The sequence below is a fragment of the Platichthys flesus genome, chromosome 9 (genome assembly GCF_949316205.1).
Source record: "Platichthys flesus chromosome 9, fPlaFle2.1, whole genome shotgun sequence".
Taxonomy (NCBI): domain Eukaryota; kingdom Metazoa; phylum Chordata; class Actinopteri; order Pleuronectiformes; family Pleuronectidae; genus Platichthys; species Platichthys flesus.
Window position 1 is genome coordinate 663,228 of NC_084953.1, and position 15,150 is coordinate 678,377.

A 15,150-nucleotide genomic window follows, 5' to 3' on the forward strand; every position below is an offset into this window, starting at 1 on the left:
GTCCTGCACATCAGTGAGCTCCGACACATTTTGACCTTTCGACCTTCACTCAGTTTGTTTAGAACACTCAGCTGAAAACAAAGCTGATTCAACGGTTCTGCAATAAATCAACTTTCTTAAATCCACTGGATATGATAGAAACCATCATCTAATGTGACATTTTAGTTTGGGTCCATCTGTTAACATGGAGGAGGCTTATGAGCTACACCACAGTCAGCCACCAGGGGGAAATAGAGATCTTGCCGTCCATCTTTATTAACATTGAAGTTTTCATATTGGTCTCATTAACAGATTATTCCACAGAGTTTTAGAGCCACGCTGTTGATTGGTCTGTGTGTGTGTTTCAGAAGAAAGTCATCGCTCTCAACTCTGATAGAGATGAGACTCTGGTGCAGGATCTGACCAACCAGTCCATCACCATGAAGACCTGCTCCGACCTCCTGCTCCACACAGCAGACTGCTCAGGGGTAAAGAACAGCTTTAATATCAGAATCACATTCCCACATTCCCCAGCAAGTCAATTCAAACTGTGTTAGAGCAGAACCAGTGGGTCACTCATGAGGATCCACAGTGTGCGACTGGAGCAGCTCACCAGCGCTCAAGTTGTTCTCCTCTGGTCTACCTGAGTGTGATGTTTGTCAGTCACTCAGACTGGGATCAGTCCTGCCACACGTGGATTCAGTGGGCGACCCGCTCTACCTCCTGAGCCACAGCCGCCCGCTGTGCAGTGAAACATGTCCAGACACGTTCACACGTGTCCTGCACGTCCTGCTCCTGGAGCTTTAGAACAGGTCTTGAGCTTCATCATTACTAATCAGAGACCATTCCACTGCCTCTGGGTTCACATGCAGACCTTTGTCCTCCGTCTCGTCTCTTCTACATGAGACACGACTCTCTAACTTTACACTGTCCCTTGTCTTCAGGTCCAGGTGATGACCAACTGCTCAGGTGAGAAATACAGGAACAGTTAATAAACAATCGTAACTTTAACATAAGAACTGATTTAATCAGATTTCTCTGTTTGACAGTGGACTGTACTCGTTTCTCGGTGCAGAGAGAAAATATAACAAGAGGTGAGTAGAGAGAGTTTCAGTTCACGGTTATGGTAGAACCACACCAGGTGTGATTGAGATAATGAAGAGAATAATTCACACCTTCATAGACATCAGTCCTCTGAAAGTCACAATAATTCATGAATATCCACTTTGTCCAGATCCAGTGAACCCCGAGTTGATCTGCTTCACTGTCGACCGGTGTGTGACTCCTGTGACGTTTGGACTCTGTGTCCTCGCTGTCGCTGCTGTTGCTGCTGTCATCACTGGTGTTGTGTGTCTGTTCATCTATAAACCGAGATGTGTGAGGCAGAAAGACACAGTTTCATATTCTGCTCCTAGTGAAACGGTCAAGATCGAACTTGAATCAATAATCATCTATGACTGACATGTCCAAATTGAACTGATAATGTTATCGACTTCAATAAGCTATTTATAGGGATATTCAATGAATATTTGGATATTTAAACATGAGGTGATTTCCTGCTTCACGTCTCTATTTGATGTTTTGTGTCATTATATATGAGTTTTATTAAAGAGGAAATGTCAACAACCTGTTCTGTGCCAAGTACACTTCAAGGGCACAGACATGTTTTAACATGTTTCTCTGGCGGGTCTGGTGCACCTCCGTCAGGCCAAAAGCAATAACCATAAATATATTGTATTTTTGCATAACTTATAATAAAGTTTTTAATGACTGAAGATACTTTCTGCTGATTGATTTGTTTAGTCGAGAGGAATCAGAAATAAGCTGTAAAGTTTTAAATCTTGTGGATTGTGTTCCTTGAAGCTGCATGAGTCAGACATGTTGTGATTGGCTGAGAGATCCAGAGAGGGGGGGGGGGGGGGGGGTTCGTCCACACAGCAACAGGAAGGGAGGAAACCGCAGCGAAGGGGAAGAGCAACAGTGAGTAAATAAAAAAAGGGCTTCAGATTAAAAAATGACTTTTATTACATTTACAAGTATGGAAACACAAACAAATTATCACTTTTGTAATATTTAAAAAAAAAACATCTCACGGTTTAAATAAGATTGAAAGCGGGGACATCACAAACTCTCCCATCTAAAAAAAGATGAAGTAAAAAGTCAGATTCACTAAGAAAACACCATCACATGTAAACAACACGGGTCGGTGCTCGAGTCCTGGAAACACTTCAAACACCAGACTGATTCTGGGTCAGTTTCAAACGATAAAAACAACTGATTTCAGTTGGTCTCAGTTCAGGCTGGATCTGGATCTAGATCTGGATCTGGATCAGCCACCCTCACCTTTGTCATTATTCATATCAGTGACATCATTCACGTGCAGCACCAAGCTGCTGTCCCACATGTCTCCTGAGGTTCAGTCCTCCTGACCAGGTGTGTCCTTCAGTCGGCCTTCAGGGCGTAGAGCACGTCGTCCTGACTCGCGTTCAGGCGGACCCGCTGCAGGACTCCCAGGCGACTGGGCTCCAGCAGCAGCAGCCGGCAGGCCCCCAGACGCTGGCACACGGCCAGGCCCTCGGACACGCCCACGGGCTGCAGCCCCTCCACCCGGCACAGAGCCTGGTGCTGCACAAACACCTGAGGGCGGAGCAGCTGGTCACTCGGGAGGTTCCACATACCACCACTAGAAACCAGTTTAACATCTACACCAGCTGAAGTAATTTTAACAGATTTAAATTTCCAACAAACAAATCAGATGATTTTTATCGTCCAACTAATAAATCATTCGAATAAACTGTTTTATAATCGACAGAGTAGAAATAAAGAGGTTTCCTTCAGCAGGTTAATAAAGACTCTGAAGAACATGTGAAGAACATGTGAAGAACAGGAAGACATTCTGTCACATGTGACTCGTCTGTGTCTCCACGTATCTTCACTCTTCTTCATGTGTTGGATCTGACCTGTTGGAACGTGGCCTCCTCCAGTCCCAGCCGACGGAACTCGGTGATGACGGCCCTGAGGAACAGCTGCTCCTGCACGGACGCACACCTGGAAGCACACATAGGTCACTTCCTGTCATTAAAGCTCCTTTTACATCTTAGTCATGTGACCAGAGTGAGAATCCTACTTGATGGCGGTGATGTAGGCGGAGGAGAACATCTCATTGAGCGCCTCCATCACGTGGCTCATCCCCACCAGGGCGGCGGCAGAGAGCTCACAGATCTCCGTGGCCCGGCGGCAGATGTCCAGACAGCGGCGTGCGTCACCGGACAGCGCGGCCACCTGCCGGAGGAGAGGACGGCTGTGAGTGGACAGGCCTGAGACTGATCTGGGGTCAGGCGAGAGGACCGCCGGGCGCTTCACCTACCTTCCTGGACACGAGCTGCAGAGCGTCCTGCTCGAACGCCTTCACCTTGTTCAGCCGGGACATGATGATCTGCTGCAGCTGCTTGAAGCTGTACGGCTGGAAGGACATCCGCGTCAAGCCCTGGAGACACACACCCGGGACAAGGTCCGATTGTCCATCAGATCAAACTTCACCAAAGAGATCAACTTCACAAATAAAGAGATAAATGTACGTAAAGTGAATCCCTGTGAGACAAGAGCTCCGGTGTGAAATCCGTCTGTGAACCGAAACAACTGGAGACAGAAACATGTTGTTGTGTTCGGATTCAAACCTCGACATCATCCAAACAAGCATTTCAGCTCAGTATCAGAAATCATCTGAATTCAGACCAACACACCAACATCACATGACCGTGCACCTACACTGGTCATTTCATGGAAACAGGAAGTAGACCATCACAGACTCCAGCAGTGCTGATGTAGAGTCTGCATCTCTCCCAGAGGATCTGAACCCTTTTTATGCTTTGAGAGTAACTCCCCGGCTGCGGAGATCGAAGAGGCCCAGGAGGACCGCTGCCCCCCCCCCCACATCAGCAAAACGAAGGAGCTGATCGTGGACTACAGGAAGAAGAGAGGAGAAGAACACGCCCCTCTCCATCAATGGGGCCACGGTGGAGCGAGTCAGCAGCTTCAAGTTCCTCGGGGTCCACATCACTGATGACCTGACCTGGACCCATCACACAGACTCCATCAGGAAGACGTTCAGGCTGAGGCTCTTCTTCCTCCGCAGGCTGCGGAAGCTCCACATGGACTCCAGGATACAGGTGCACCATGGAGAGCATCCTGACTGGATGCATCACCGCCTGGTACGGCAGCTGCACCGCCCTGAACCGTAAGCCTCCACAGAGGGTGGTGACGTCTGCCCAGCACATCACCAGGACGGAGCTACCATCCATAGAGGACCTCTACACCCAGCGGTGGAGGAAGAAGAGCAGTCGGATCATTAAAGACCCCTTTCACCACAGCCATAAACATTTTTGCCTGCTGCCGTCTGGCGACGCTACCGCAGCATCCGGGCCGGCAGCACCAGGCTCAGAGACAGTTTCATCCCCCAGGACATAAGACCTTTAAACTCCTCTCCGTGACATATTTGCACTATTTTGTTTTATTTTCTCTTCAGCTGTTTATATATATATTTAGATATATATACTTTATTTTCTATTTTAAAATTCTATTTTATACTATTTCTATTTTATAGGTTGTAATTCCTTGAGCATTGTAAGAAGAGAGCCTGAGACTCAAGCATTTCACTGCCAGCGACTGCTTCATGTTATTGTTGTGCAGTTGACAATAAAAGTCTTGCATCTTGATTGTGAAGTAGGTTGCTTAATAACGGAAACTCCCCTGAAGGAGGTGAAAAGGGGGGGAGGGGAGGTGGAACCGATGAGGTGGAACTGCTACTGACAGGAAGTGTTAGCAACGCTTTGTGTTCACGGCTGGTGGTCGAGTCAGGAGACTGATGAGAACCAATCAGGTCTCAGTTTCAAACTAAACGATAACAGCATCATTGAGTCATGTGGACAGGGATGCTCTAAGCCCTCCATGTGGGAGGAGCCTGAGACGCACGAGTACTGTTGAATGTAGAGTTAAAGGTTTTTGAGATATTTATGATTCTTGGTGAAACAAGTGGGACACGTTTGTTGGTCCAGAGTCCAGAGGCTGAGCACCAGACACTGGAGCCGATGGGGAAACAAAGGGTTGTAAACTTTTGGAGGGAAAACATTCTCCAGCAGGCCTAAGAATCTCCCCCTGGTGGTTGGAAAATGTCCTGAAGAAATGTTCCAAGCCCCGCCCACTGAGGTCCAACTCTGACACTCAATTGGCTTAAAGCCAGCATCATCCTATGACCAGCACCTCAAGAAGGCAGGACCTCTCAGGTAGAATAAAATCACTGAGACATCAATAATCGCTGCTCTTTTTCTCCCTGCTGAGGACTTCGACCAGGGCCCTTCGGGGTCTCACAGATGTTCCAGCTCTAATGGGGGCAACATCTACAAACGTTTGTTTTATTTCCATTTTGTTTTATTTTTTTAATCAGTCGACGTCTTACTTTGATAGACTATTTTTGTTTTTAACTTGATAAAAGGCCGTGCACAGGAACTCGCTCGCTGGCCGAGCTCAGAGACTTTCTTTCCAAATCCACAGCTGAGTCACCGCTGTTCATTCCCTGCAGAAGAGACGAAGCAGAATTCTGTTCCAAGAGCAAGAGAATTCGCTCTTTTCGGTCCAGCGCTGACCTCCGTTGCAACCACGAGACCCACCGGAGCACCGCTTTAGAGGCCAGGACTTCACTGATTTGTTTTCCAGGAATCCGCCCGTTCGCACGCATCCTGAGGCTTAACGAGAGATTCACTGGACTTCCGGAAAACCCGAGCCCCACGCGCAAGCAACACCGCGGAGGTCACAGTAAGAGGCTTTATTGTCTGGGCAGAGACTAGTTTAAATAGTTAGCGTGTCATTTGTTTGATTGTATGTTTGTTTGTAGTTCGCTGATCTGTTTTTAGCCGTGCTACACGGCGGGCCGAGACGACACATCCGGTTCCTTTGTTTACTGTGTTTTTGAGAAGAGCGCGGTACCGAGCCGGCGCTTCCTTTTAACGTGTTACCGTCAGAGATATTGTGCGGAGATTTACATCTGTTAAAAGATAAATCTCACGTAACTGGACTGCCTGCTTTGCTAGTAGTTGTCTCTGACGATGTTTTGAGAGCTTTCCTGATCTCTCTCTCTCTCTTTTCTCCTAAACCTGTTTTTACACACGAAAGAAATCCCTTTGTCTTAAAGATCCCCTTTGTTAAGGTCAGTGACCAGCAGCCATTTTGCTTTTTGCAACGTGGCTTCACTTAGGTAACCTCCATCTTGAAAGTACGTGAATGTAAGATCACCTTGAATTCGGCCAGAGGTTGTCACCACGTGACCTCGTAATTACGCCATAGCCACTCCCCCTTTTCTTTCTTACACACACGCACACACACACACACACACAGAGAGACATAGACAGGCAGACACACACACGACCACACACACACACATAGATACCCCGTATCACATGCCAGGTCTTAATTGTGATAAGTGCTGCTGCTGTTGTTACCATCTTTGAAATATTGGAGTTTGTTAAATGAAGAATCATTGAAATAACATTAACTTTATTTCCCCTTTTTAATAAATACTTTTGTAATTAAAGTATTTGTATTTCTGTGATTATTTGTGCATATGTATGTGAATACAGCTGGATTACTACAGCCTGTGCTCGAACTTAAAACCCATCATTGTTTATTATATAATCATAAATATTGAGATTATTAATATAACTTATATCATTGAGACTGATATTTAAAGATTGAATTGTTGGTCCCTGTAACCAGGGTGGTGCCCCGCGACAATAAGCAATGATTACAGATTGTATTATTCTTAATTGATAATTTTATTGTTTTCATTAATTATTTTAACTATTATTAATTGATAACCGTATCATTTCTAATTAATTGTGTTACTATTCTTAATTAACAGCTTTATAATTTTTAATTATTTTTGATAAATAATTGTTATTTTATTAATCATATTTCATGATTATTAATAATTAGTCAACGTCAAATCTACTCCTACTATTGCACAACACGTTATAAGGACTGATACTGGTCCAGCGTCTTGTCCCACCGGACACGTCTCAGGGACCTGATCCAGAGTGTGTTCTCCTCACCAGTCTGCTGGCCACCCGGTTGATCATGATCCTCTCCGGCAGGTCCATGGTGTTGGCGATGGTCAGCACCACCAGGCGGGCGTGGCGCCGCGTGGGCCAGTCGAACAGGTTGTACATCACGTTCTGCTTCCGCGTCCACAACAGGTCCAACTGCAGGAGGACACACACAGATACAACTTTGACTGACGCACAAGACAAAACACAACCAAATAACTTATATTGATCGTTTAAATCACAACAGGATCATACAAGTGTGTGAACAGTGATCGATCGGTTTCTAACACATCCTTACACTCTTTGTGCGATTTGTTTGTAGACTTGATTGAACATTGATTGATTGTTAAGAGTTCACTGGTTTCAACTGGAGACTTATTAATCAAACAAACGGGAGCAGTTCATTTGCTGGGACGGATCCACTGAGTTCTGTCGAGTGGGAATGTGGCAGCAGGAAAGTGTGTGAGTCTGAATAAGTGTGTGTGTGTGTGTTTGTTTTCCTGGTGAGGAAGGCGCATGAAACAATGAGAATGAAGATTTATCACTTGTGTAACTTCATGTAAAGGTTGTGACCTCGTCCACCAGCAGCACAGTGGTCTCCTTCCTGGGCGCTGGGTTACTGAACCTCCTCTCCAGCAGGGCGGCAGCGTGGTCGGCCGTCGCCTTCTGACCCGTCAGTTTCTGGAAGAGAGAGAGAGAGTCGGTGTCTGTGCTGTGGGATTCATTTAACTGACACGATTAAGAGCAACAGTCCTGGTCGAGTTTCAAGTCCATAAAACTGAATATCTCCAGGACACATTCACCTGAATGTCCAACCTACTCGTCCAACTCGTCCTCACCTGCAGGATCTGGACGTAGGCCTGATGAGGATCAGTCATCTTCATCCCGTTGATCTCGATGAAGTGGAACGGAGGGATCTCGTCCACCTCGGCGGCGTGCTGCAGACAGCGCATCACCTCGTGCACCGTGGCCGTCTTCCCTGTGCCCGGCACGCCTGAGATATACATGCACCTGAAAGGCAGCGCACAACAGGTCAGTCTGAACCAGCGGGGCGGCTGATTGGCTGTGAGAGCGTCACACGGCTCGGGCCTGGTCTCACCCTCCGGTGCCGTCGGAGATCTTGCTCTCCACGAAGCTGTAGATGTCCTGAAACTCCTGCTCCCTGCAGGGGAGAGACTCCGGCACCGAGGACACGTGCAGCCTGGAGACAAACACACAACAACATGTAACACACGTTCAGAGTAAAACAAACACACACAGAGACAACGAGGCTTTCTGCCCCCTGGTGGCCGGCTGCAGCTCTTATCAAACTGATGTTCATGTTTCTGATAAGTTTGATTTAAATTATTTATTTAATGATATATAAACATGACTCGTGATTTGTTGAGCGTGTGTGTGGGCGGGATCATTACTGACAAATGATTTCAAAAGCACAAGATGGAGCCGTTTGCATCAGAGATATCTAAGTTGAATTGAATTCAACAGAAGGAGGAAACGTATCATCCATCTCATCACTGATTGTCTTTGTTGTTAAATTTGTACGAAGCTTAGACTTCAGAAGTGTGCGTCGATGAAACAGACAGTTGTGTTGGAGCTGGACTCTCCTCTCACCTCGCTCTGGCCTCCTCCAGGACATTACCAGGACATCGGGCGGGCAGTGACCTGCTGGGGATGCTGGGAGTGGCGTGACGGGGGGTCCGTGGCGTGCCGGGTGTGATCTGTTGAGAGGGACGTAAAAACATCAAGAGACATTTTAGAAACTGATTCCAGTCCAGGCTGGACCCCGGGAAGGAGCTGGTCTCTCTTTAAAGATGTTAATTGTTTCTTTTTTTCTTCAGGCTCAGTTTTTACACACGTTCAGTTATTGTTTATCACTCTATTGTATTTTATTTTAAAACAATCAACCAATTATCATCAAGAATCAACCGATCAATGAGAAAAAGTATTTGACATTGAAGTTTGGGAAGAAACATGTTTAATTCAGTTTTAAATAAATAATGTTTGACTTAAAGTCAAGAAACACCAGAGACATCGTTTGTAGGACACATGTCCGGCCCCTCCTCCCCAACGAGCCAATCCCCTGCTTCATGTGACACGTATAAAACCTCCTGTGGACAAACTTAGTCTTTTAAACTCTGTTTTGGGCCGAAGGCTGCGATGGACAGACAAGTGTCCCGGGTGAACCCCGTCTCTCACTCCCAGCGACCCTCAAAGGACAAGTGGACGCTGCACTGTCTATCGCCAAGAACGGACCAATACGATATATAAAGGTTACGATTTAATATATAACAAGAATGTGGAAAAGATCATATATATAGTATAAAAGAAAACACTAACATATGCATCACAGCAGCGATTGATCCGTCTGCACTCGTACCTTCTTGTTGGGAGTTTTACGCGGCGTCCTGTTAGAGACGTGAGTTTTCCTCTTGGAACGAGGAGTGAGAGAACCGGCTGCATTGCGTCGGCTCCTCTTCCCTACAGTTTCCTCATCACTATCCAGGCCTTCCTCCTCCTCCTCCTCCTCCTCCTCCTCCTCCTCCTCACTGCTGCTCTGCAGCTCCTTCTTCGATGGGACGAACTCGTCCTCTTCTTCTCCGTCTGAGTCAGAGAGCCGATGGTTGTCTAGAAGATTCCTGAACAAACAGGAAACAAATGAAATTTAACACCTGAGGTTTTCCAGATAAAATGTGAACAATGGTGTGAAATCTGATTTGATGGGTGACAAAGAATCACCAGAGTGAAAAAGACCCACTGAACACATTCCAGTACGTACAAAGTTCAACACGTACAATAATATAAAACTCAGCAACAGTAAATCCTCACGAATCAGAAGCTGAGAAAATAAAGATTTTGGTATTATCTTTGATAAACGAATCCTTGACTCTGCTCTCTGATATTAATTTGACAGTGGACAGATGATTGGACTTCACCAGGTTTCCATTTCAACTGAACTAGAAAGTGAGACTGGATCAAACGTCCCCCTGTCAGGAGACAGCAGCTCCGACCTGGAGGACGGGGACAGTCACTCACAGCTGCTTCCTGATGCGAGAGGACACCAGCTGGGCCGACTTCCTCTTGGAGCTCCTCGGCGTGAGGGCGTGAGGCAGCATGGGAGAGTTCTCGTTGTCCACCTCTGCCCTGGAGACATCAGACATTTACAGAGTCATGGTGGAGAAATGAAACATCTGAAGACGGACGTCCCGTTCGCTGGTGCCACCTTAAGAAATAATGTTTTTATTGATTTTGTATTTATAATAGATCTTCAGTGCTTTTATCATCTACCATGTTCAATTGACTTACATAGTTTGATTTTAGAGACATGAACATTTGAAGATTCTGGAGGAAGAGGTTTTAAAGAACGGCTTCTCAAACAGATAATGTTAAAATATGAATTTCCCACTTCTGTAAGTAAACATGATGACATCACACTCACAGAGCAGCGAGAGCAGGTTCCCTCGGGGTTTTCGCTTCTTTCTTTCGAGATGGCGTCGCAGCCCTGAGGACGAGAACAGTTCATTCAGAATCAGATCCAGTGATGACATCAGATGTGATGTCGCTTCCCCCCCTTCACCCTGAAGTGATGAGTCCCTGGAAACTGAGACTGAATCCAAACCACCACGTTTACGATCTTCATCTATGTTCATGAACACCACATCGTTGAGCATCGGGGGGGCCAACACTTCCATGTAAGAGTCCGTCCACACCGACACGTTTTAAAACTCCTGATCGCTGCTGTGGTTCAGTTCTCCTCCTCTGAATCAGAGACTTGTGTAAACTGGTCGTGTTTTAGTTTGAAGACTCTTGGGTTTGTGTTTTAATCTGGACGAACACAAACTGAGACTTTAGTAAACGATGACACACAACTTATATTTCTGATTGGTTCTCATCAGTCACATGACTCACATGACTAACAGGTTGTTAAAACGCATCAGTGTGGGCGGAGCCTGAGTTAAAGCCTGTGCTCCCACTACACCTGCATGTGAATATATAAATATTAAATATCAATATATGTATAAATATTATATAAATGGTGAATGCAGGGTTTTAACCAGGCAGCAGAATATGCTCAAACACACAACAGTTGTGCGTCAGCCACCAGCCCTTCAGGGTCGGACTCACTTCTGCCCCCTGGTGGACATGTCTCTCCTCGGAGTGGCATTTCTTCTTCGTGGTGTTTTGAGGGAGCCGGTGAGAAACTCTGCCTCCATCACATCACGCTGCTGAGGACTGAGAGGCACCAACGTGTCTGTGGTTTACTTGCTGTCAATCTGGTTTAATCCAGTTTAAATAAACCAGTGCAAAGCTGTTTTTCTTTGGTTTAGACCATTTTAAGTTCACAGTTTAACTATATCTCTCTTTTAAAACTATAAACCAATTTAAGTACATTTTCCTTTGAATTAAACTAGTAAGCTAAGGTTTACAAAATCTTAAGCCCAAGTAATCCAGTTGGTATTATTTTAAAACCAGTTTTAACCAGTTACACTGGATTGCATCACTTAAGACCTGCTTTTCTCTTGACAGATAATTCTTGAACTTGAAAATAATCCACAAAGTCTGATCTTTTAAGTCTTAAGAATAAGAGATGGTGATGTTATATGAATATAATAATGTGGGTGAACAACACATTAGAAACACAGCAACACAAACTGAGTATAAAGTAGAGTCCTCCTTCAGTTAGGTGTGTGTGTTTGTGGTGAGAGGCCGACCTGGTGGAGTCTTCTCTCGCAGACGATGGTGGACTGTCAGAAGGCTTCAGGTGGTCCTCGCCGGCCGGGTCTCCAAGGGTCTTCCTGAAGGGGGTGAGTCGGTGGGCGAGGGGGACGAGTCGATGGGTGAGGGGGGGGACGGGGGCTCTGTGGGACTTGCTGAGAGGGGTGAGGCTGTGGGCCTGAGGAGGAGAGGACGAGAGCCTCTGTGCCAACATCACAGACTCCAGGTCCTCGTCCAGCAGATGGTCCACCAGGTCTTCACGCGTCATCTTCTCCGGACCTGACAACGACAAGCAAACAGTCAGAGGAAAAACCCGGAGGAGTGGAGAGCGGCCATCAACTGGATTAATTAAACTGGTTCCAAAGACGCTTCTCCCAGCTGCATGTTGTCGTCTCTGTTTTACTGTTTGTTTTACTGGTCTGCAGAAACAAACCAGTTGTAATGACCTGAAATCTACTGATTCCCAGGAGCGACTCTATCATATGAAACACTCACTGTTGAGCTGCAGCTTCTTGCGGACGCCCGGCGTCGAGGCGGAGGAGCACCTCCTCTTGGCGCTCAGACACTTGGAGGCCGACAGTTTGGAGGTGGAGTGCAGCGACTCGGCCTCGGCAGCGCTGGCCTTGCCGGCGCTCATGGTGGCCCTTCTGTATCTCACGTCTCCTGAGGAGGCTCTGTGCATGATGGAAGGGTCCGGTGTGGGCAGGGCGCGTCGGGAGGGGCCTCGAGACGCTGGAGCTGCCGCGGGCGGGGACCGGGGGGGCGAGGGGGGCAAGGAGGGTTTGGGAAAGGGGGGAGGAGAGGATGCCGGCGTGGGTTCAGACGCAGACTCCACCACAGCAGACTCCACCAGCTTGAAGGTCTTGGAGTCCCAGGACAGCTTCACAAACAGAGTGTCCTTATCGTCAGAGTCGGGGAACGGCGCCGCTCCGTCCAGGTGCTTCACCTTCGAGGGACAAGGACTCAGGGTCAGGTCACACAATCAGAAACTGTTCTTCTGTTCAGGATTTAAAAGTCTGTCCATGAGATCTCTGCTGTGAGGCCGAATGAGATTCAGCTCGAGTTGTCCTGCAGGACCAGGCCCGACTATTTGCTACACATCTCCCCCCCCACCCTGTCCCTGCTTCATGTTAGTGCTGTCCAATCAGGAAAAGGCTCATCTTAAGCTCCGCAGCAGATTAGAGAGGATGTTCCTTTCATTCATATTATTAAAATAAAGGAGAAGTAAACCACCAGTTGAAATCCCTCCTTTACCTGCACAGGTCTGAGGATGGACTCAGCGTTGACCTCGTCGTCACAGCTGCGACCCTGATAGTAGAAGATCTCCTGAGGGTGAGGCTCCCTGCCCAGCAGCTTCAGTTTGCTCGGAGGCACTTCGGACACACGAGCAAACCACTGGACCACCGCCTTCTTCTGCTTCCCGCTCTCTGGAACACACCAGACACTCGTCTTTACGCTGCGTTCACGTCACATCAGAGTTTTCTGACACCCTCAACATCCAAGTCTGATTAAAACTGTCAGAATCATTTGACCATCGCCAGCTTCCTGTCATCTTTAGTGTTCATTAAGGGAATTAGTTTTCACACAGCTTTTCTGGCCTTTATGCCACTGGTGCAGCAGTCCAGGAATCTCCCCGAGCACTTACATACATGTACATACATTCTTCATTATCAGTATTACCCTCATCTGTTCATAATCTGTATATGTATTCATACACTACAGTATTTGTTCAGCTGCTGCTACCTGGTGCTGTACATGTATGTCTGTATTACTTCAATGTACTGGATCCTTTAATCATTCAGTATGAATCTGCCTTCTAACAGTGTTCACCGTCCCTTTACAGTCACATTCACTTCTCTTACTTTATCATCTCAGTCTACTGCACAGATTTCCACTGATGTCTTGTTCTGACTGAATCAGGTGGTTTAGAATTACATGTATTATAAATAATCTGTTAGTCCCAACATCATCCAGACACACGTGGACGTCCATCGTTTGCTTTTTCTGGGATAAGAACACACAAACTTATATTTCTGATTCAGACTTGAACATCTTGTCGGACTCACCGTCACCGAAGAGCCGGACGACTTTGGCCACGTACGGGTTGTCTTCGTCCTCGCCCTCTATGAGGATGTGCTGGCCGGCGTTAATGATGGTGGTCCTCGGGAGGCCGTCCACACTGATGGACAAAGAGCTGAGACAACACGGGGAAACGAACAATCACACTGGGTCCAGCTCCTTCACTGGTTCTCACAGCTGCTGACCTGACGTCCTCTGGAAGTCTCTCACTGGTCTCAAAAGTCTGAAGGTTTGATTTGTTCAAACCTCGACTGTAATATAATGTCATACGTAAGGTCAAGAATGGAATTGACGTGTTTTACCCACATCGACTGTGATGTGATGACACTGACACGTGTGTAACGTGAGGGCTTGACCTGGAGCAGTGGGATCACTCTTATTGTGAAGGAACAGGATGGAGACGGATCACGTTCTGAGCAGCACTTTCATGTTCTGTCACATGTCATCACATCGACTACACACACTTCCTGCTTCCCACCCTCATGTGACTGCTCTCACCAATAAGAAGAAGACATGACACTTCACCACGAGACGTCACTACACACCGAACCTTTAACTTTCAGCCTTACAGGTGTTTATATGCAGCCAAGTTGAAAACCAGCAGATAATTAATTAAAGTTACTGAAGGAGTAAATGTTCTCAGAGGAGAAGCTGGAAACAGACTTTTATAATCAAACTGTTAAACTCTGACAGATTATCTGTTGACAGAATGAATCAATAACTATGAGGTAATAAACAAACATGATATCTGGGTTATGTTTCAGTTCTCTACTGAACAAACACCATGAGACGTATTCAAGTGAAACAGGAGAGTTTGGTTCTCACCCATATTCGAAGGTCTTCAGCTTCCTGTTGAATCGCAGCGGTTTCCCGCGCCAGGTGTAAACCCTGCGGACTCTGAGTCGGGTGAAATACTTCATCGCGTTTCCTGCGACGCAACAACACGAAACACCGAAATAAACACAACGACACGAAACACCGAAATAAACACAACGACACACACTCCGCAGAACTTTCACTCTCCACCGCAGCGGACAGCAGTTCGCGCCAAAATTGCGTAATTTCCGCTTTGTAACCAGCGACTTCCTCCAACTGGTGCCACCTGCTGCCTCGGAGTGGGAGCGTCACACTAATGATGTTCAGGTTAAAGAAAGATTTAGTGACTGTTAAGTTGAAAGTTGATTTATGTTTATGTTAATTTACAAACATGTGGTTTTAATGTTTGAAAGTGACGTTTTTGTACACATCTAAATATTTCATAAGAACAGGAGTAAGGTGCTGA

At 46.6% G+C, this 15,150-nt stretch overlaps 1 protein-coding gene across 3 annotated transcripts; it reads right to left on the reverse strand.

Moving 5' to 3' along the window:
• Nucleotides 1-1,980: 1,980 nt before the first annotated feature.
• Nucleotides 1,981-14,903, reverse strand: orc1 (origin recognition complex, subunit 1). Of its 3 annotated transcripts, XR_009921974.1 has the most exons (19): nt 14,694-14,903; nt 13,856-13,983; nt 13,044-13,216; nt 12,285-12,735; nt 11,786-12,068; nt 11,199-11,306; nt 10,513-10,575; nt 10,110-10,217; nt 9,454-9,712; nt 8,688-8,794; nt 8,176-8,277; nt 7,916-8,087; nt 7,650-7,757; nt 7,083-7,232; nt 3,347-3,466; nt 3,107-3,261; nt 2,940-3,027; nt 2,323-2,616; nt 1,981-2,116 (listed from the first exon to the last, which is right to left on the reverse strand). XR_009921974.1 is itself a non-coding variant. In XM_062396306.1 (18 exons), the coding sequence occupies exons 1-18, from the start codon at nt 14,786-14,788 to the stop codon at nt 2,422-2,424; spliced, it is 2,865 nt and encodes a 954-aa protein (XP_062252290.1). In that variant the 5' UTR covers nt 14,789-14,903; the 3' UTR covers nt 1,981-2,421. The 3 variants fall into 3 exon arrangements, 2 of the variants coding, with proteins under 2 accessions (XP_062252290.1, XP_062252291.1); XM_062396306.1 differs by having other exon boundaries at nt 1,981-2,616; XM_062396307.1 differs by lacking the exon at nt 11,199-11,306 and having other exon boundaries at nt 1,981-2,616.
• Nucleotides 14,904-15,150: the final 247 nt, after the last annotated feature.

Excerpts from the sequence above, each read along its gene's own strand:
- orc1 (XM_062396306.1), bottom strand. The coding sequence starts at position 14,788 with ATGAAGTATTTCACCCGACTCAGAGTCCGCAGGGTTTACACCTGGCGC. Across the intron at positions 13,984-14,693 it reads CTGAAGACCTTCGAATATGG|CTCTTTGTCCATCAGTGTGG; the intron begins GTGAGAACCAAA and ends GTGTTGTCTCAG. Across the intron at positions 3,028-3,106 it reads GCCTACATCACCGCCATCAA|GTGTGCGTCCGTGCAGGAGC; the intron begins GTAGGATTCTCA and ends GTGTGCTTCCAG.